Source organism: Polypterus senegalus, chromosome 8, assembly GCF_016835505.1.
Source record: "Polypterus senegalus isolate Bchr_013 chromosome 8, ASM1683550v1, whole genome shotgun sequence".
Lineage (NCBI taxonomy): Eukaryota > Metazoa > Chordata > Cladistia > Polypteriformes > Polypteridae > Polypterus > Polypterus senegalus.
In genome coordinates, this window is record NC_053161.1 from 167784087 (window position 1) to 167806430 (window position 22344).

Consider the following 22344-nt stretch of genomic DNA (forward strand, 5'->3'; position numbering starts at 1 on the left):
CTGTTAAGTGAGAGAATACTTTCTTTTCTTTTTAATTCATGAATAATGACCTGCCTGTTTGATTTATTTAAAAGCACATGTCAGGGAGAAAGACAGAAAGTCTGTTATGAAAAAAGCTGATGAATGAAGTTCGAACTGTGGGTACAAAAATATGTCAGTTACATGGATCACAAAGGTCTTGAGCAGTAGATGAAGTGCTGTGTATTTCCAGTACCTCTAGTGTCAGATGGCAATGTCAAGTGAAGGAGCAAGAAGGACTGAAAGGCAAACCAACAATGTAGACACTTAGGCAATAACTGATGTGAGATTTGCCCAGACACCACCAGTCAGAAACCACATCTTTATAAAGTTCACACCTTTTTTTTTCTATAAATAAACACAGTTCCAAAACACCACACAATGCGCACAGCAATAATCACCACAATTAGACTTTAAATCTCTGTCCTTGGCCGCCAATCTTCTCCTGGGAGCTTCGTCCTGCTCCCTCTCCTGACTCTAGCTCCCAGACCGTTAGGAGGAGGCGCCTTTTATTTCCCGCCCGGATTTGCTCCAGGTGTCCGATGACGAACTTTCGGCAGCACTTCCTGGTGTGGCGGAAGTGCTGCCTTTTGCACCGGAAGCACTCCGGGCATCCCTGGCAGATTCCTCCGCCATCTTGCCAAGTGTGGCGGAAGTAACTGTTTCCAGGTCCCTCGAGGCTTGAGTCGCCCCCTGGCGGTGGCCACGGGTCACAACAGGCCAGAACCTCTTTGTCCCGTGGTCCTCTTTTTGTCCAGGGCGGTTGCCCCCTCGTGACCCCGGAAGCTTTTTATGCCACCTTCCGGTCCTTTTAGGCGTCCCGGCCAGGTAAGAACCCCAGCCGTCTGTAACACTGATTAGGCTGACCTGACACTGAGGTGATAAGGCACTGAATGGGGACTTGGATTAAATGATGATGACTAGGAATAAGAAGTGAGGGGTTGTGAGAGAAATTATGACAAGGGATGTGGACTGAGGTGAAAAGTTCAGTGTGTGACATTGATTGTACTGATGAGCCTTTCTGCTCATTTTGTCCCGTTGACAATCTGATTAAATTCCTATTAACCAACACCTGGACATGATAAATAGGACTGGAGTCAAATAGAAAGATTTAATAAGTGGAGTAGAAAACACAAATCTACTGAGATAACACACTCCACACTCTGATTTTTAGACACTGTCAACTGAAACAGCATGGAGTAAAAGAAAAACTGAAGATAAATTTGAAAAATAAAGAAAGACATGTAGTCATGAGGCTTCTGTGTATCTTGTCTTCACACCACATGATCTTTTTTTCTCGTCTTTTTTCCATACAACCCCAGTAGCTTCGTATTCAATTTCTTCTCTAAATGATTTTGTTTTTCTGCTCTTCTTTCTTCTCTTTGATGTTTAATTTCATTCATAAGATGCCCTATGTTCTGCTGTGGTTAGAGCTTCCCTATGGGTGGACACCACGGTAAGCAGAGTCAATGAGTTTTTGTCTCCATTGGCTGAAAGCTTGATTGGTTTACTTTTGTCCCTCTGGCTGTCCCTTTTCTTGTCCTCATTTCTCTCTCTTTATCTCCACAGGCTGACAAGATGTTGTCTCACCTCCAGATGTTGCTCTGCTCTCTCTTCAGTTCTTTCTTCTCCAAGCTCACAACTGGTTGATCTGGATCTAAGCAGTAATAACTTGAAGGATTCAGGAGTGATTGAGCTGTGTGAGGGGCTGAGGAGCGAAAACTGCAAAGTTGAGAGATTATGGTGAGCCAACAGAGATCCTGATTTCTCTTTTCTTATTTAATAATTAAATCTATCAAGACAACATTATGACCCTGAGCCCTCCCTCACAATGGTCACTCTTTTCATCCTCTTTGTCCAGCGTGTTGTTTTCTTTTATATCCCACAATCCCATGCAGTCCATTTTTTTTTCAGTCATGTCCTTGTCCTCACTTTCCACTGCCACTTCCCTCCCTCACACTCCTCTAACTCTGAACTCTAAAATCATTAAGATAGAATGAAAAGGAAAAACATGGTGAGTGGGAGTAGAAAAACTGACCAGAGTGACGAAAGACAAAGAGTTGGACTGAGGTGACAGATAGAAACGAGCAGTGGAGGAGAGCAAGATAGAGAGAGAGACAGAAGAAAAATAGAAAAGGAAAGAAAACAAGGCACGAAAGAACAGAAAGAAAGAATAGGAGAGAGAAAATGAGGACAGGAGAAATGGTGGACAACTGCAAAAACAACAACATTTCTTTCTCGAGCACTTTTTCATACAAATGATGTATCTTTACAGGATGAAGAAAGAAAATATATATATATAAATAAAATTAGCCAAAACTAATTAACATAGAATAAAAGTAAGGCCCGATGGCCAGGGAGGACAGAAAAAACAAAGACAAAAAAATAATAGTGTCCTCTGTAATGTTTCGTTTATGTAATTTCACAGACACACATACATGTATATATATATATATGCTTCGCTCGCCAACCCCCAAAACCCTATCCCTCCCCCACCAGCTTGTGCTATGCACCAGCAGCCACTTTGCATCTCTGCCGCTCGCATTATGAAGAGGGGGGCTGAATGCACCCCAAGGAGACGCGGTTGCTCCACCGAAACCCCCTCTTAAACAGTGATACAATGGGAAATAAATACAGGGGTTTTTTTTTACCTCCTCTTTGCTCGATCAGCTTCTGGCTTGTTGCTGCTTCCATGTTGTGTGATCTGCATCTCACGTGGCGCTTCAAACATTTAAAAGCCCGTACAGCAGCTGTCTTTGTCATCTATTCTTTGTTTTTTATTTCCGGCCCCAGGTGTGGTTAAATCTCTTGGCACAAAGTCTTGTCTCACGGGATGTGATTTCTTGATATTTCTTAGTTTATAATTTAAAAATGGAATACAAATCTGAAAATCTAATAACATCACATTAAAGTTCAATAAATTCTGAAAAGTATGATACTAAACATATATATGTAGGTTTTAAAATAAGCCTGATTTAAAGCGTGACAAAAACATCACATAAAAAGTCACATAAAACTGTTGCACAAAATCGTTGCGCTTCTAGGCTTAGGATTATATATATATATATATATATATATATATATATATATATATATATATGTATATATATATATATATATATATATATATATATATATATATATATATATATATACTGCTCAAAAGAATTAAAGGAACACTTTTTAATCAGAGTATAACATAAAGTCAATGAAACTTATGGGATATTAATCTGGCCAGTTAAGTAGCACAGGGGGTTGTTAATCAGTTTCAGCTGCTGTGGTGTTAATGACATTAACAACAGATGCACTAGATGGGCAACAATGAGATGACCCCCAAAACAGGAATGGTTTAACAGGTGGAGGACACTGACATTTTTCCCTCCTCATCTTTTCTGACTGTTTCTTTACTAGTTTTGCATTTGGCTACAGTCAGTGTCACTACTGGTAGCATGAGGCGCTACCTGGACCCTACAGAGGTTGCACAGGTAGTCCAACTTCTCCAGGATGGCACATCAATACGTGTCATTGCCAGAAGGTTTGCTGTGTCTCCCTGCACAGTCTCAAGGGCATGGAGGAGATTCTAGGAGACAAGCAGTTACTCTAGGAGAGCTTGAGAGGGCCATAGAAGGTCCATAACCCATCAGCAGGACCAGTATCTGCTCCTTTGGGCAAGGAGGAACAGGATGAGCACTGCCAGAGCCCTACAAAATGACCTCCAGCAGGCCACTGGTGTGAATGTCTCTGACCAAACAATCAGAAACAGACTTCATGAGGGTTGCCTGAGGGCCCAAATGTCTACTGCGCCCTGTGCTCACTGCACAGCACCGGGGAGCTCAATTGGCATTTGCCATAAAATACCAGAATTGGCAGGTCCTCCACTGGCGTCCTGTGCTTTTCACAGATGAGAGCAGGTTCACCCTGAGTATATGTGACAGACGTGAAAGGGTCAGGAGAAGCCATGGAGAATATTATGCTGCCTGTAACATCGTTTAGCATGACTGGTTTGGTGGTGGGTCAGTGATGATCTTGGAGGCATATCCATGGAGCGACTCACAGACCTCTGTCAGACCCTACACTGGTGCAGTAGGTCCTGGTTTCCTCCTAATGCACGACAATGCCTGGCCTCATGTGGCAAGAGTATGCAGGCAGTACCTGGAGGATGAAGGAATTGAAACAATTGAATGGCCTTCACGATCCCCTGACTTAAACCCAATAGAACATCTGTGGGACATTATGTTTCGGTTCATTAGGCGCCACCAGGTTGCTCCTCAGACTGTACAACAGCTCAGGGATGCCCTCATACAGATCTGGGAGGAAATGCCACAAGACACCATCCGTCGTCTCATTAGGAGCATGCCCCGACGTTGTCAAGCATGCATACAAGCTCGTGGGGGCCACACAAGATACTGAAAAGCATTTTGAGTAGCAGAAATTAAGTTTTAAAAAATGGACTAGCCTGCCACATCTTCATTTCACTCTGATTTTAGGGTGTCTACACAATTGAGCCCTCTGTAGGCAGAAAACTTTTACTTCCATTAAAAGACTTGGCATCCTTTTGTTCTTAAGACATTGCCCTGTCGTTATTTGTATAGATATCCAACTTCATATTGAGATCTGATGTATCTAATGTGTTTCTTTAAAGTGTTCCTTTAATTTTTGTAAGCAGTATATATATATATATATGTATGTATATATATATATATATATATATATATATATATATATATATATATATATATATATATGTGTATATGTATATATTGTGAACAGGTAAAAGGAACACTTGTGGCTCTTGTGAAGTGTTGCAGTATCAGCCAGGTTGCCCCCTATATTCTGGTTGCAAACAAAGTAAACAGACACTTGATAATGCTGAAGTAAAAGTAAAATACCTCAATTGCAATAGCTATAAATGATTTCAAATGTCTGGGGGCTTCAATCTTTCTCAGACATTTGGGTACAAATGAGACAGGTGACATTTGTGGGGTGTCTCCCTGTTATACCAGTGCCGCTGAAAAGGGTGTTGCCGGTTGCCCTGAGGGGGCATCTTCTCTGGATTGTAGAAGACGTAAACAGAGAAAAGTCTGTTAGTGGCAGTGCCCCCTCATGTCCCAGTGGGGTATTACATACCTGGGATGAGAGTTTGAAATATCCATCAGACTTGCATGCATAATGCAAGATGAAAGATTTTTTCGAATTTTAAGCAAGATTAGTGTATTAGTTTTGTTTTGTACAAAAAGGAGAAGAGCAACATGATGAGTCTGGGAACCCAAGAGATCTGAGGCCTGAGCGTCGAAAAGGCCATGAAATCTATGGAAATTAATGAAGACAAAAGGTAAATTTTAATAAAATCATATGTGAATCAGAGCTGTCTCTGTGTGTGCACCCTGACATATGTGAATTTCCCCTTGGGATTAATAAAGTATCTTATCCATCTATACTAATAAAAGGCAAAGCCCTCACTCACTCACTCACTCACTCACTGACTCACTCACTCACTCACTGACTCATCACTAATTCTCCAACTTCCCGTGTGGGTGGAAGGCTGAAATTTGGCAGGTTCATTCCTTACAGCTTCCTTACAAAAGTTGGGCAGGTTTTATATCGAAATTCTACGCGTAATGGTCATAACTGGAAGCAGTTTTTCTCCATTTACTGTAATGGAGATGAGCTTCAACGCCGTGGGGGCGGAGTTTCGTGTGACATCATCACGCCTCCCACGTAATCACGCAGTACATAGAAAACCAGGAAGACCTCAAAAAGCTCTTTAGAAAACATGCATTATATAATTGAGAAGGCAGCTAAACAATAAGAAGCGAGTGACATATACAACCATATTGATGAGTTCTGCTACTTCGGAAACAAAGCACGATGTAAACCTACACTTTAAATTAAGTTCATAGACAGGCTGCCGCTGGCGTTTGTAATTTAGTGCCTGCCCATATAAGGCCGTCCGTCAGCGCAATCCAATAGCAAACTGCCACGGGTAAATATTCACGGGTGAAGGACTGTGCTTATGGAGAGGAAGATGAGATGGTCAGGGTGGTGTTTGACACAAACTCAGCGAAACTGCGAGAGAAAGTTTTAAGTGCCAGGACTAAGGTAACATTAAATACAGCCATGGACATAGCACGAGATGGCACCAGCACAGCTGGGAACCTTCGATGCAAGTACACCGAGTGGCTCACGTGAACTGACGCAGTGCACAGATAAAAGCAACAGTTCCAAAGAGCTGAACAAAACCGAATTACACAATTGAAAAGGCAGCAAAATATATGAAGCGTCTGATACATACAAGCATATTCATAAATGCAGCTACTGTGGAAACAAAGCACACGTGGAAAAAGTCAATGTCCGCTAAAGGAAGACAGTGTAAAAAACCCGTGCATGCAGTTTGTCACATCTCAGATAAAAGGAAGACGAGCTGTTTATTGATGCAGTAAGAAACTAATCGATGAATGAAACCTCTTATCTTTACAACGATTGACAAACACGGAATGTAACTTGAACACAACACATCGTACAAATACGACCTGATTGAAAGAAATAATGATAATCAAATCCTTGATGACAGCAACATTCAATAACACTCACAAAACAATTACTGTATATTGACAATCATGTTACGTTATTTTTAAAATGTTCCCTTTTCATAACTTCTACTTCTCCACTGCGATACGGGTATATATATAAATGTATATATATACCCGATCTACATACATACTCTCGCATAGACAAGCCACACGCTGTGGCTAATTGTAGAGTCTTCGCCTCTAATGCCGACATTGAGGTTCGATTCGAGAGGGGATGTACTGACTATGTACGCTACCGATTCATTTTACCTTCGCATCTCCTTGGTTTGGGACGTATGAAAAAATATTAGGTTAATGCAGAATCATGTTACGTTATTTTTAAAATGTTTCCCTTTATTAGCACAAGCACAGCTGAGAAGCTTCGATGCATGTACTCCATAACGCGTTAAAAATAACGATTTAATCACACTTTCAATTCCAAGCAAACGGGAACTTTTGTCAATGCATGATTTCCTGGTACATCCATTACACTGATGCACACATCACAGCTACAAAAATGTTAGAGTCGGAATAAAGCGCGTTCCTACGACTGATCATTTCGACTTCCGTAAGCCTTGATAAAAGCATGGTTTTGTGCACACTGAAAAGCAAGCAAAATTAGATGCATTACAGAAAGCGGACTTTGTGGCTCTTACTGGGGATCATTGGACTTCCGTGACCGTTAGTAATTCTAAATACATCTAATTACAAAATGTTCAATGATCACACTGTTTTAGCCTAATGTACAAAATAATTTTGGCTAAGGTTACTCAGAGTTTAAAGATTAAGTTGGTCAAATTACCTTTTATGTTTCTGACTTATTTTTTAAGAAGAAAAACTGCACTTTATGTTGAAATTTTGGTTATTATTATTTAAAGACAATACTATTCTGAAAATCTACTTAAAGTACTTAAACTACCACTTTATTTTTAAGTCTGCCCAATTTTAACCAGGGATGATATTTTTGTTTCTGTTTTGAATTCAAATGCAGTTTAAAGGCTTTTTTTCAGAAATTAAAACAGCTTCAGTTTACAATATTCATGTCCATGTCTATTATTTGATTCTGTCGCCCACTAAAACCGCTTTTAAATAAAAAAAAAATTTGCGATTTGGGGCAAATTTACGTGTGATTACATACGATTAATCAAGATTAATTCTTACACAGCCTCTAATTAATTGGATTAATTTTTTAATCGAGTCCCACCTAATATATATATATGTGGATATATATATGTAGATTTGTATATATATATGTATATACAGTATATATGTAGATATGTATATGTGTATATACAGTATGTATATATATATGTATGTGTGTATATGTATATATATATATAACTGTATATATATGTGTATAGATGTATATATATATTTATATAGATATGTTTATATATGTGTCTGTGTGTGTATATATATACATACATATATATACATTATATATATATATATATATATATATATATATGCCAGCAACACTCATGACAATGACAAAACAATTACATTAACAATCATCTTACGTTATTTTTAAAATGTTTGCTTTTCTTTTTCATAACTTCTTTAACACACTACTTCTCCGCTGCGAAGCGCGGGTATTTTGCTAGTCTATCTATATGTGAGAAAGAAGAAATGCTGGTGTTAAACTGAAAACACCCCCCACGTTATCAATGTAAGCATAAGTTTGCTATGTCACTGTGCTTTGTGCAAATCTATCTTATAAAATTTACTTTTTTCTGCTCACACACACAGCTGACACATAGCCAGATGAAGCACAGGGGTTCACCACATAGAACCGCTAGGCAAGCTGTATCACATAACACAGATTGGAGCAAATGGAAAGCGTGCAGTTAGACTGAGAGATGCTGTGTACTATTTTCTAATATGTTAAGTCAGCGTGGAACTGTATCTTTGTTTAAGCACCGTTGGCTTGTTTGGAAGTGCGTGTTCGCCTAAGGGAGGCCCTGCATGTGAAGAAAGAGTATAAAGCCTTGGAACATTGCCTGGCACACCTTTGAAGCCAACGGACGGATGGTAGATAACATCATCTGATCCTGCACTGATGAGATCGACAGACACTACACATTGGGCCCTCACTCCCAGACTGGGTTTTCTCATTGGCTTCCTTCTTCTGTTATGCAGCGTAAGCTGACATTAAACCAAGCTAAGTTATTTCTCTTGCGTGATTTCCTACTGCTGTATCATTAGGGAGTGGTATCGCCTTTTATGTTATATCTATAGAGTTTCGTTTTATGTAACACGCTGTAATTATGAAAGAACTCATTCCCAGGGAGCACACAATCCCCTCCCTCTGTACATGCTCAACACCCAAGCCAAGAGGTGCTATGTTATCTTTCTTGAGGTAAATATGTATCTGCTGTTGTTTAATTTTTTTATAGTATTAGGAGAGCCTATAGCAATTGTAAGACCACATCTTCTAAAGTATAAAGCAGAGTCAATGTATGTGTGTATGTACGTATGTTTGTTTTTCCGCCACACAAATCTGCACCGGACGTCCGATCTCCACCAAACTGGGCATGGGGCTCCTTTGTGAGCAGGAGGAGGTCATGGGGTATGTTTGGTTGGGAAAAATGTCCGTGGTGAAGTGCAGGGCACCTTTTTACGGACACAACTTTTGGCACACGTCCCCGTACTTACTATCGACAAGATGGCCGCACGTTGCAACAGACGTTAACGGCGGAGCCATCTAGCGGCATGTTTGGTCCCTGTGTGGTGCTCTTTACCAATGTTTCTTTAAATCGCCAAGAGATGGAGGAAGTGTCCAAGTATGAGAAGGCCGACTGCTTTCATTGGGTGAAGGGGAACTGCTGTATGGATGTAAAACGTGAACGACCCAGTGCGCGTGACTGGCTTTCCGTATTTGTGGTGCTATTGCTCGCTTTCCGACTCACAGTACGATTTCAGTCTTAATCTTTCTGACTGACTAGTGCTATTTGTTCGCTTTGCGACATATTGTAAATAGCGTACATTCATCTCACTGTGGTGCTTATTCCGTATGTAATACCATCTAACACATTATACAGTAATTGTCCTGCTTTTCGCTAATATACCCATGCCACCGAAAAAAAGACGTGGCATTAGAAAGTCCACTTCCGATGCCAGAAAAAAGTCTATTTCAAGGCCGTCTAAAACATTGCGCAAGAGGTCAAGATGTTTTCATACCAAGAATTCTGCTGATTCCGAATGATTTACCATTTTGCTTTTCACTTTTGCTATGTGAATTAATAAGGCTCAAGGGCAATCACTCCAAGTTAAAGGCATCAATTTGGAAAATGCATGTTTTTCACACGGACAACTCTACGTAGCATATTCTAGAGTGGGCAGTCCTCCCAATTTGTTTATTTTCATAACACAAGGCAAAACAAAAAATATAATGTATCCAAACACTCTGGAATAACCACTTATATTACCTATTGCAATAAAATGTCAATCACAAAACTGTTTGTTCTATTTCTATGTTCCGTTTCTTTCATTTGGGAAATTTACCAGTTATAGATTCCCGGACAACGCCGGTTACTCCTGCTAATTTTATATAATACGCTACCGTGGCTGTTCGTTTGTCTGTCCAAGATTTTAAATCACCTGAAGCTCGCAAACTGTTTGACCTATTAACCAGAAATTTGGTACACATATACTACACGACCTCTACTGCCTGCTTTTGGTTTGATCATTTTTATTCCTCTTTTTATTTTTATTTAATTTTATTGTAGAATAAACTCTCGGCAGCAAGGTGGCTGTGCGGCACATGCATATGAGCGCTGTTCTCATCCCTACCACCTTCATCGTCACTTCCCCTACGTCTTCTTAAATCATTCTTGAGGCAAATTGAAGACTTAAGTGTCAGCTTAAGTGAAAAATTGAAGAAAAGTACTAAGTAATTGAAACACAAACACTGACTTAATCAGGTTTAACATGAAAAGATGCCAATGAAAGAAGAGAAGAAGTGGGCCGCTAGGGTGGAGAAAAGAAGAGCTGCTCAAGAAGCAGCAAGTACATCAACCTCTGAGAAAATGAATGCTAAACAGAGACACAGAAACTAGGAATGCTCAAGTCAAGTGTATTCACTGCACGTTATTATGCAGTGCACCATTACTGGTTTTATTAATGTGTGTTAATGAATCGAGCATTAGGCAATATTGCTTGGCTGTAGTTGCAACTGGATTTTAGGGGGTGGATATCACCCCTCACCCCCCAACTCCAGACTGCGAGGGCAGAATCACTTAGGATTTAATCTGCTGTTCACCAACTGACCTGTAGATTATGCCCTAGAAATTTCACTACCACCTAAAAGTAGCCATGTAGCAGCTACAGTCATGAAATTTCTAATGTGTCACCCTCTCTCAATAGCACCGGTATTGTTGTATTCATAGTGATACTTTGCAATCTTACACATAACACACATACGCGGTTACTCATACATTATATCACTGCCACCCCTTGATCAAATGTACGAGTGACTGCTTGCTTAAATGTCACACCCTGGAGCCTGTGTGGGTGTTAGTCTGGTAATACTATAACTTATTTTCTCAATTACATAGATAATACAAATAAGCCACCGAAAGCCACTTCTCCACTGTCTCCTTCACCTCCTCATCGTTGGAAAAACGTTTCCCACCCAAGAATTCTTTCAGTTTGGTGAAAAGGTGAAAATCTGAGGGCGCAAGGCCCAGGGAATAGGGTGGGTGGGTAGCAATATCCCATCTTTGAACGACCTAACCCACTTGTAAACATGCTGACGTGACATTACCTCAGGTCCATAAGTTTCCACAAGCTGACGATGGATCTCGGCCGCGGATTCGCGACGCAAAGTGAGGAACCGAACGAATCTCGCGATCGGGCGGTAGGTGGAGCAAACGGCCTCAGCAGAGGTTGACGAACTCGCTTGCTGTGATGACATTTCACAACTGACTGACGCAGTCCCGGGCTTATTTTGACCGTTAGGACCCCCCTACACGCAGGTATTCCAACCATCGAAAAAAAAAATTCCCTGCACCCTCCAGGGCACTTGTAACCTTTTTTTCTGGATATCCCTCGTGTATATATATATATATATATACTAGAAAATACCAGCCTTCGCAGCGGAGAAGTAGTGTGTTAAAGAAGCAATGAAAAAGAAAAGGAAACATTTTGAAAATAACGTAACATGATTGTCAATGTAATTGTTGAGAAATAAAATGAAAATCTGAAGAGTTGAAAAGTAAGGAAATAGAAAGAAAAAGACAGATGGACGGCAGTGAGATCCCTGTTTGTGTCTTGTTTTCACACCACATGATGTTTGTTCCTCCATGTTCCTCGTCTTCTTCTCTGTACAATCCCAGTGTCATTTTATTAAATTTATTCTCTAAATGGGTCTCATTAAGGAAGAACCTGCGGCAGCTCAAATCCATTTTGTTTATCTGCTCTTCTTGTGTTTTGTCTGTCTTGTCCCTACATTGATGGATTAAAGGCCAGAAGTCCATGTGACCGTCATCATCAAGTCCTTCCATGAAAGCCCTGAATACAATGAGGACTGATCATTTATGTTAGGTAGAATGCCTAGAGGGGGCTGGGTGGTCTCGTGGCCTGGAACCCCTGCAGATTTTATTTTTTCTCCAGCCATTTGGAGTTTTTTTTTTTTTTGTTTTTTCTGTCCTCCCTGGCCATCGGACCTTACTTTTATTCTATGTTAATTAGTGTTATTTTATTTTAATTCTTACTTTGTCTTTTTTCTCTTTCTTCATCATGTAAAGCACTTTGAGCTCCATCATTTGTATGAAAATGTGCTATATAAATAAATGTTGTTGTTGTCTGTCCTTCTTCATGTTCTCACATCTCTCTCTTTATCTCTACTGCCTGACTGATTGTGGTCTCACCTCCACATGCTGCTCAGCTCTCTCCAATGTCTTCTCTTCTCCAAACTCGCAACTGACTATATTGGAGCTGGGCAATGAATTTTTGAGCAATCGCCGGAATGAGAATAAGCTGGGGGATTCAGGAGTGGCTCAGCTGTGTGAGGGGCTGAGGAGTGAAAACTGCAAACTAAAGAGACTGTAGTGAGTGTGTGTGTTTGATTCATTTTATTTCATCTGATTTCATGGCTGTGACTGTTCCAAACCCACAATGCAAATGCTATGTTTAATCAGGATAGACTCCAACATACTGACAGATGGATGTGAGGAGAACACAGACCCAGATTTCCCTTTACTAGTTAAATTTGTAAAGACAGCATTGTGGCCCTACGTTCCTGGCCCACAGTGGTCACAGTGTCTTCATGTTGTCCTCTCTGTCCAGTCAGTTGTTTTATTTGTTATCCCCCAATCTCATGCTGTCCATTCTTTATTTTAGTAATGTTCTTGTCCTTTGTCCATTACGTCCACTTACGTCCCTCTCACTCTTCTGATCCCTTCACTGGATTGTTCTCTCAGTTGTACTCTTTGTATTATTTAACAGATACTGCATAGCTGAAATTATTCAATCTCTTTTCGCTGTTCCATTATTTCACCGAGTAATAATTTCTGTTTGGTAGCACTAATGCGATCTTTACTATCAGTTTTTGGAGACTTTCGAATTTTAGTACTTTCATTATATCTAACTTGCTCTGCATGTGTATCGTGCCAACATTTTTGAACCACTGTACGATGTTCTACTTCATGTTCTACTCTGACATTTATTTCCGGACCCGGGCGTGGTTAAATCTCTTTGTACAAAGTCTTGTCTCGCGGGACTTGAAAGTATCTCTCTGAAAAAGTCACGTCTCGTCCAAGGATTTTTTTTTAAATAATGAATATATATATATCCATTAAAAAAAAAAAAATAATAATAATTAACCAGTTTCTCAAATCCCATCGTAACTAAAGTTACACGTTAAATGCTTTGTTTTGATCTTCTATGTGCTCTATTTCTGTGAATCACTACGTGCTTCTTAAACGGGCTTTCTCTTCCTCCAACAGGACACAGAATACATTACATTTGTGATATTACAGCTCTCTGAATAGTTAAAATAATGAGATGTATACTTGATATCATTTTCATGATGATAGGAGTCAAATCATGTTATTAAACATGGGAACACGGTGGCACAGTGATTGTTCATGTCTCATGCAAGATGCTTGCTGCGCCATGTGCGACCTTTAATGAAATACTTTATGTACTGTCTCTTTCAAACGTACTAACCCCCAATTCCTGTCCTTCCATTTCTTTCTCCAAATACCCAATCGCCATACAATCAGCTCTGTGATAGATGTTAAGCCATCTGTTAGCTTAGAACGCGATTCTTCAAAACTTTTAAGGAACATTGAAATATTTTCGTAATGTTTAATTATTCTATCCACCTATCCTTCCAGTGTCATGGCAGCCGCAACAAGAATACAGCGCGAGGCAGGAACAATCCGTGAACGAAGCTCAAGCTCCTCGCTAGCGCTGCGGCACCGTGTAGTTAAAGTGAAAGTTTTATCTGTATAATATAATAAACATATTTTGCTGCATTTCATCTTAAAAATGATATCTTCATCATATGTAAATAGACTCTTTATAAAGTGGCTCGGGTTGTGCAATATTATAACTGTATCGCAAGTTTACAGTGAGGTGATTGTACTTATAAGTACAGGCAGTTGTACAAGGAGCACTTGGTGGACTGATGGGTTGCGTTTTGTAGTTCTTGTGATGAAATTGTTTGTGAACCGCGAGGTCAGTACAGGAAAGACACTGAAGCGTGTGTCGGATGAGAGCAATTCAAATAGCGAATGGCTGAGGCAGTGTGTTCGTGATGCTGTATACTGATAATTCTCTTTCCGATCAGCTGCTGTACAACTGTGATTCGCACTCAGATACAGTGATATAAATACTACGAGTGGTGCAGTGAGAGTAATATGGAAAAAGATGATCTGCTGAAAGAAGAAGAAGAAAGTGTGGTGAGACTAACAATGCTAAAGCAGTTATGGTATTTACTGTAGAATAGTCTGATCATTCTGTGGACCATTATATTGTTACAGGTTAATTACAATCAGATGCATTAAACTAATAAACAATATGCGGTTAATTTCAGTGTATTTATAAAGCCGCGTCAGGGATGTGGATCTGAAAAAGAAAGATAAACCACACTGGAACAGCAGCACTGCTCTGACGCTGGATGCTGCCAGTCTGCAAAACCAAATTGGAGAACTTGCATACGACAGGGTATGAGCTACAATGGAAATGTGCATGGCTTTACGCCAAGTTTAGGTTTTATACATCACGATTTGAACATGGAAACGTTCTTATGCAACATTTTTGTGCGTACGCACTGTTTATACATGAGGTTCCAGATGTGCAGAGGCAAGTCATTCCAAAGCCTAGGAGCAACAACTGAAAAAGCTCGGTCTCCCCTTGACTTCAGCCGAGATCTTGGCACTACAAGGAGCAGTCATCTAGATGACCTCAGTGCTCTTGGTGGCACATAGGGGTGAAGGAGGTCACAGGTATATTTTGGAGTGAGACCATGCAAGGCTTTAAAAACAAACAACAAGATTTTAAAATCAATGCGACACCTCGCCAGTAGCTCATGGAGAGAGGGGCTAAAATGGGGAAGATGTGATCCCTTTTTTCTCAACCAAATCAGAAGTCTAGCTGCCGCGTTCAGAACCAGCTGAAGGAGCAACAGAGCAGATTTTGGCAGACCCACATATAAGGAATTACAATAATCTAGGTGAGATGTAACGAAGCCATGAATGACTGTTTCCAAGTCCTTCTGTGATAGAAAGTATTTTTGTTTAGAAATTTGCCTCAGTTGGTAAAAACTGGACTTTACTACCATGGAGATTTGTTTTTCAAAACAGTGATGACTCAAAGATGATACCTCAGTTTCTGACTACAGCAGTGATTTGGGACCCTCTGATCATAAAGCAGTACTTTTCACTGACTCATGACCTCTCTATCCTCTTATCTATAAATGTCAAATTTCTTTTAGAAACTTTAATCTGTCCCTTTATCCTTGTTAGTTCCATTTCTGATCTTCCCCTATTCCATCAACACTAGATAGTCTTGTTGATCACTATATCTCAGCTCTTCTTTCAGCACTTGATAAAACAGCTCCTTTAAAACATAAGGAGGTTTCCTTTAAGCGTTCATCTCCATGGTACAATTCAGAATTATGGTCTATGAAAGTATCTTGCCGACGCCTTGAGAGAGTGTCATGTAAAACTGGCCTCACTGTGCATATCCAGGCTTTCTCTGACCACCAAAGATGCACTAGCTGCAGCCAAGAACACACATTATGACAGAATAATAATGAAAAGTCAAGCAAAATGACCCCTTTTATTGGCTAACAAAAAAGATTACAATATGTAAACTTTCGAGGCAACTCAGGCCCCTTCTTCAGTGCTTCACTTTTCACTACATTCATAATGGCTAACATGGTACAACACCCTAGTACTACAGACAGAATGATAGAAAGTGGCCATGATAACCCAAGGGTTTTGGTCTCTGTAATTAATAAACTACTTCAACCTGCATCTGGTTCAATCACCTCTTCTACTGAACTCTGAAAAATTCCTCCTCTTTTTCTGCATTAAAATTAAAGATCTAAATAATTCAACCAACATAAATAATATATCCATTTATATTGTTCCCTGTCTTCCCACTCCATCCAGCTCCTTTACTAGATTTTCACCAGTCACTTGTTAATCACCTGCTTTGTAAGATGAGGCCCAATACCTGTGTACTGGACTCCATCCCCACCACTTAAATCCTGCCTTCATGCCATAATCCTGACTGTTACACCAATAACAAATAGATCCCTCGACACTGGCTTTGTGCTGCCACTCCTAAAATCGCTTCTGTAACCCCAATGTTAAAAAAGTCTGGTCTTGATGCAATTTTCGGCCTGTTTCTCATTTACCTTTTCTGTCAAAAGTCCTTCAGTGTGTTGTAGCCTCTCAACTCACCAATTACTTAACTTCTAATAATTTGGGGACCCTTTCATTCTGGTTTCAGAGTTCAGCTCTGCTGTCACTCTACTCTGCTTCGGATAACCAATGATTTGCTTATGGCAGCGGACTCTGGACAAACCAGCAAATTAATTTTGTTAGATGTAAGTGCAGCATTTTATACTGTTAGACATGATGTTCTGCTGTCCAGAATAGAAAACATGCTGGATATCTCTGTCATTGCCCTCCAGTAGTTTAGGTCCTATCTGACTGATAGCCCAGAGTTTGTTAGTCTTTACAACAGCAGGTCCAGCTCAGCTCCAGTCACACAAGCAGTTCCTCGGGGCCCTGTCCTCGGCCCTCTGCTCTTCTGTATATATATGCTTTACCTTAGCCATATTATTGGTAGCTATGAACTGGGTTATCACTTCTATATAGACAATACTCAACTCTATTTTACTCGTAAAAGTGAAACTTCATCAGGGCTTTCTCAGCTCACAACTTGCCTCAGTGAAATTAAAATATGGATGGAGCAGGAATATTTAAAATTAAATTGCAACAAAACTGAACTGAATTGGCACTAAAGCCCAACTTAAGAAATTTGACGGTTGATCTCATCAGACCTTTTTCTGATGCAAGGAATCTTGGTGTCATTTTTGTTTCTTCATTTTCTTATTCCAACCAAATAAACCACATTAAGAAACTTTCTTACTTTCACCTCCATGACATATCCTGTGTTTGCTCATTCCTCTCCTTTTTTAATGCTCAGAAACTTGCCCCTGGTTTTGTCATATCCCGCATCGATTGTAACTCCTTATTGGCAGACGTCCCTTCTAATCTTACATCACAGCTCCAGTTTATTCAAAACTCTTGAGTCCTAACGCGGACCAGCAACAGCGAGCACATCACAGCCATCCTGCTTCGCCTCCACTGGCATCCTGTGTCTTACAGGATTAAATATAAAATTCTATTAATAACCTACAAAGCTTTAAAATGGCCTCACACTAGACTACATCAATGACCTTCTCCATCTCTCTGCTCCTGTTTGCCCACTAAGCTCCTCTGATTCTGGCCATCTTGTTGAGCTCGACACTAACTTGCACTCTATGGGTGACAGCAGGGCCTTCAGCTGTATAGCACCCAGACTTTGGAGTCACCTCCTGAAATTAATTAGATCAGCGGACTCCATTCATTCTTTTAAAAAACAACTTCAGACTCCTCTGTTCAGGAAGACGTCTACCTGAACCTGACATTCTGCCCCTTCTGTAAGTTCACCTGTCTGTCCAGATTCTCAGGATACTTTCTATGTGTGTGTGTGTGTGTGTGTGTGTGTGTGTGTGTGTGTAATATCATAAATTATGTTATTTGTTCAGGCTTTTCTTCTGTTGAATTGAATTTAATATTTCACTTTGGGTTATTTTCTTTTATTCTGTTTCATGCTTTGAGTATCCTGTATTTATCTGTTTTAGTGTTCTATGCAGAAAATATTCATATCCAATGTTACATATGAGACTATGTGAAGCACCTTCAGCACAGGAAAGGTGCTATATAAATAACATGTATTATTACTATTATTATTATGTCCCTCCTTATGTCCTTTATTTATCACTCTTTATCTCCACAGCCTGTCTAAATGTGGCCTCACCTCGACATGTTGTTCATTCCTCTCTTCAGTTATTTCTTCTCCACACTCAACGCTGACTGAACTGGACCTGAGCGGAAATATCAATATGAAGGATTCAGGAGTGGATCAGCTGTGTGAGGGACTGATGAATGAAAATTGCAAATTTAAAAAACTGTTGTGAGTCAACAACAAGTGTGTGTGTGTGTGTTTTACTGAATTTCATTACAATACAAATTGTTTGTCAGGACAGACTGCAGTGTCCAATGTGGACAGACAGATGGACATGAGATGAAATCAGATGCAGATTTCTCTTTAATAGTTTAATTCATACGGACAGTGTTGTGACCCCGAAACCCCCTCCCACTGCGGTCACTTTTGTTGTTCTCTCTGTCTCACCTCTTGTTTTATTTCTTGTCCCATAATCCCATGTTGTATTTTCTTTAGTTTAATCTTGTCCTTGTTCACAGCTACCACTGTCCCTTCCCTCCTTTACACTCCTGTGTTTCTGTTAATATCTATCTATCTATCTATCTATCTATCTATCTATCTATCTATCTATCTATCTATCTATCTATCTATTTTCTCTTAAGATGTGACACTCTGTGAATCTTCCAATGTATTTTAGTGCTGATTTCTTCATTTTTTTAGGTGCCACTATGTCAAATACAGCCCTTCCCTTAGCATTAACATATTCCACCTCACTGGTAACATGACTGGCTGTGTTGGGACAAGCACTACATCTGAAATGATTATTCAGAATAGTAGTTACCTGAAAGGCCAGTGTCTTTCTGATTGTAGGTGTATGCACTTTGAGTTATCTGTAGGTCTAACAATTAAATGGAGACTTCCTGGAGTATTAAACGGTGAGCTCTTGTGCTGAATTCAGCCAGTACTGAACAAACTAGCAGTCATTTCAAAAATATTCCACTTGTAGATGATTGTCCTTCCAGCAGAATGACTGATTTCAAATAATTTGGTGGTCTTTTGAAATCTTTTTGCCATGCAGACACATCCTTCTTTCTGAGGGCCTTACATAACTGCTTTTGATCTTGGCATGATAACACCACACACATAAGTAAGAATAAGAACACTGAACCCGCAGTATCTGCAGACTAAACATCCATCCATTATCCAACCCGCTATATCCTAACTACAGTGTCACGGGGGTCTGCTGGAGGCAATCCCAGCCAACACAGGGCGCAAGGCAGGAAACAAACCCCGGGCAGGGTGCCAGCCCACCGCAGAACTTAATTTAGCGTCTTGTTATTTATTGTGCTGCCAAATGCACGCCTAATGCTGAACAGATTAAGTTTAAGTAATAAACGTTAATAAGACATTGCCAAGTGAGTTATTTACAATCTGATTTTCACTGGGCTCTACATTTTCATTACAGCGATTATTCCTCCAGCCCCGGGATTTATCCCAAACCTGTAGCGATCGATAAGTAAACTGCTTTGTACGCATGTATGCAGTATTCAAACTTTACAAAACGCAATTTAGAAGCATACAGGCAAGCAGCATAAGTTACATTGAAAAGCAACTCTTTTATGCCTGCTATGTTGGAATATTTTTTTATGCTAATGAGCAGGATCCAATTAGGGAAAGGCCACCAAATAAGAGCAAACCAATCAGAGCGCCATTAGAGCATTGTTTTCAGAATACCACGTTAACACACATCTGCACTAAAATGCTGACGCTACATTTTCAGAAATATACGGCTCTAGGGAGAGTTTGTAAAAGTCTTTGTATTCAGGGATTGAAAACAAATAAGTTAGTGTGGACAGAAGACGAAAATGTAGACAAATATTTGTGTCTTTTAATAGGGTTGGGCAAGTTAAAGTGTTATTATCGCATTAATTAATCGATTAATTAATCAGACAATCATGCGATTAAAATTTGTATTTGTTGCCCGGTACTAGTTTTTAAGAAGAAATACATTAGTGTGGACAGGGCCTTTCCATGCCAGGGTGTGCTAACAGTTTAAGATAACATTGTTGTGATACAGTAAACCAATCTTATTAAATACGCAGACCACAGCGATGCACTGAAAATTGTTCGTCTTCATGGTTGCCTAGGTGTTGCAGTAAACAGATAAATTGTCCTCATTACTTTGACATCAATCGGCTCTGTCATGACAAAAACTCAAGTATCAATGTTTCTGAAGTCCAGCAGTGATCAGCATGACTATCAGGATGGTGTCCTACAAATCAGTTCAACTTGTCCTAAGAGCTGAATGACTGACAGAAATTCAAGTGTGTCACTTTCATCTTCTGTGAAAAGTCCAGCTGGACACTTGAGTGGAGGACAAGGTCAGTCCTACTGTGACCTCCCTGTCCAGTATGAAAACTGACATGACAGACAGGAGACACTCCCAGCTGTAAAGCACCTTTAAGAGAAGCATTGGTTTTGGGTTCAAACTGAACTTCAGTTCAAGCGCTAGCAGCCTGCTGATAAGTGACACACTGGAGTGCCCAGCTCTGCTTGTAGTCATCATGTCATCTATTGAAACCCCAGGTTGGCTGTCTGTCTGCATGTCCCTCCTTATGTCCTCATTTATCTCTCTTCGTCTCCACAGCCTGTGTGAATGTGGTCTTACCTCAAGATGTTGCTCAGCTCTCTCCTTAGCCCTTTCTGATCCACACTCACAACTGACTGAACTAGAGCTTTGCGACAACAACTTGAGGGATTCAGGAGTGGCTCAGCTGTGTGAAGGGCTGAGAAGTGAAAACTGCAAATTAAAATGTCTGAGGTGAGTCAACAACAAGTGAGTGTGTGTTTCATGAATCTTATTGTTACTGGATTCAGTCTAAGTGACTCAAATTTGGAAAAAATGAACTGTGGACCATTGTCCGATACGTACCTTTCTGGGGAGGCCATAGGCATCAAATAGTATTCTTAGAATCTTTTCAAATGTAGTGGTAGTGGTGCTATTTATCTTTTTGATTTCTTTTAACACACCTGGAATATGCATCCTGTAATACTAGGAACATCTGTCCATTTTTTTTTCACCAAAATCCAAGTGAAGCCATTGCCATGGCCTTTCAGCCCAATGTAATAAATTTAGGTGCTTTCTCTGTAAAATTCCTATTTTCCTGTTGTGACAATGCGGGTTCTGCTCCAGGCTCCCATCTGCAGTTTGGGAGCTCTTGAACCGACACCGTCGGTAATGACACGGATAAGCTGGACAGTGAGACACAACGACGAAGCAAGGGGGTGGTGCGAAAAAGTGCTTTTATTAAAAACAACAAATAAATAGTGCAGTGCTACAAACTGCCATTAAATAAATAATCCTTTAAAACAAGTGAAATTGTGGAGGTTAAAATCCAATAAATAATTCCTTTAAAACAAGGTAAAAAACGATGGCAGGAAGCAGTCCTTTTTAAAAACAAAGCCCGGTGCCTTCTTTCTACTGGCGACTCCCCTGCTTCTCCCATCCAGGCTATGCACCAGGGGAGTCGCCCTACCTGCTGCTGACCTTCTTCACTTGGCTGGTCTGGTGGCCTCCCAATCCCTGGCTTCGTTCAGCCTTCCGCCAGACTAAGACTTGGCTTCCAACAACGGCCAGGACGCTCACGTTGGGGTTCCACTCTAAATCTTTGACTCCAGCTGCCTTCGCTATGGCGAGCCAACCTTCTCCCGGTCACTCCTGATCCCCACCAGCACTCAACAGGAGCGGCCACTACCGTCGGCCCTGAGTGTCGGCCAGACACCCTGCTAGGGCTCACCTGCGAACATCAGCTAGTCTCTCTCGCTCTCACCGACTCTCTCACTTCCAGCTGCCTTCTTCTCCCTCAACCTCACGCTCCTATTATATATAATGGGGACGTGGATCACAAGTGGCTATTAGCAGCTACCGGCATCAATTACGGATGCAGACGACTCCTCACCTCTGCACTTAAGCGAGGACCTCCCGCAATCACAAAGCGCCCGGGAATCACCACACTACCAAGCCCCCTCTTTAAGCCACAAGTGCGGCGATTATCTATTTAAAAAAAAAAAAACTGTCCTTTTCAATCTGAGCTGTGGACCCTCTATACCAAACCTATCAAGATCTGCACACAACCACCATATCTTCTATCTGCCTGTATAATCGCAGCCACCAAAAATGACTTTGAGCTCTCCCTTTTACTATTCTGGTGTGTTCCCCATGTAACCTGTCAGTAAGACACTCTGAAGTGACAATGGAATTACAGCTATTATCCCCCAATATACACAGTTGGTGTCTACTCTGAAC

The 22344-nt window shown here is 40.5% G+C and overlaps 1 protein-coding gene across 1 annotated transcript in view; it reads left to right on the forward strand.

Moving 5' to 3' along the window:
* The window catches only part of LOC120534686 (NACHT, LRR and PYD domains-containing protein 3-like), a gene marked incomplete at its 5' end in the record, with an annotated part of 62680 nt that extends 41945 nt beyond the window's left edge, over positions 1–20735 (forward strand). The window contains 3 exons of the mRNA XM_039762277.1: positions 1588–1761; positions 18111–18244; positions 20686–20735. Coding sequence (XP_039618211.1) covers positions 1588–1761; positions 18111–18244; positions 20686–20735 — 358 coding nt within the window. The remainder of the gene's footprint in view (positions 1–1587; positions 1762–18110; positions 18245–20685) is intronic.
* Between the last annotated feature and the right edge of the window lie 1609 nt (positions 20736–22344).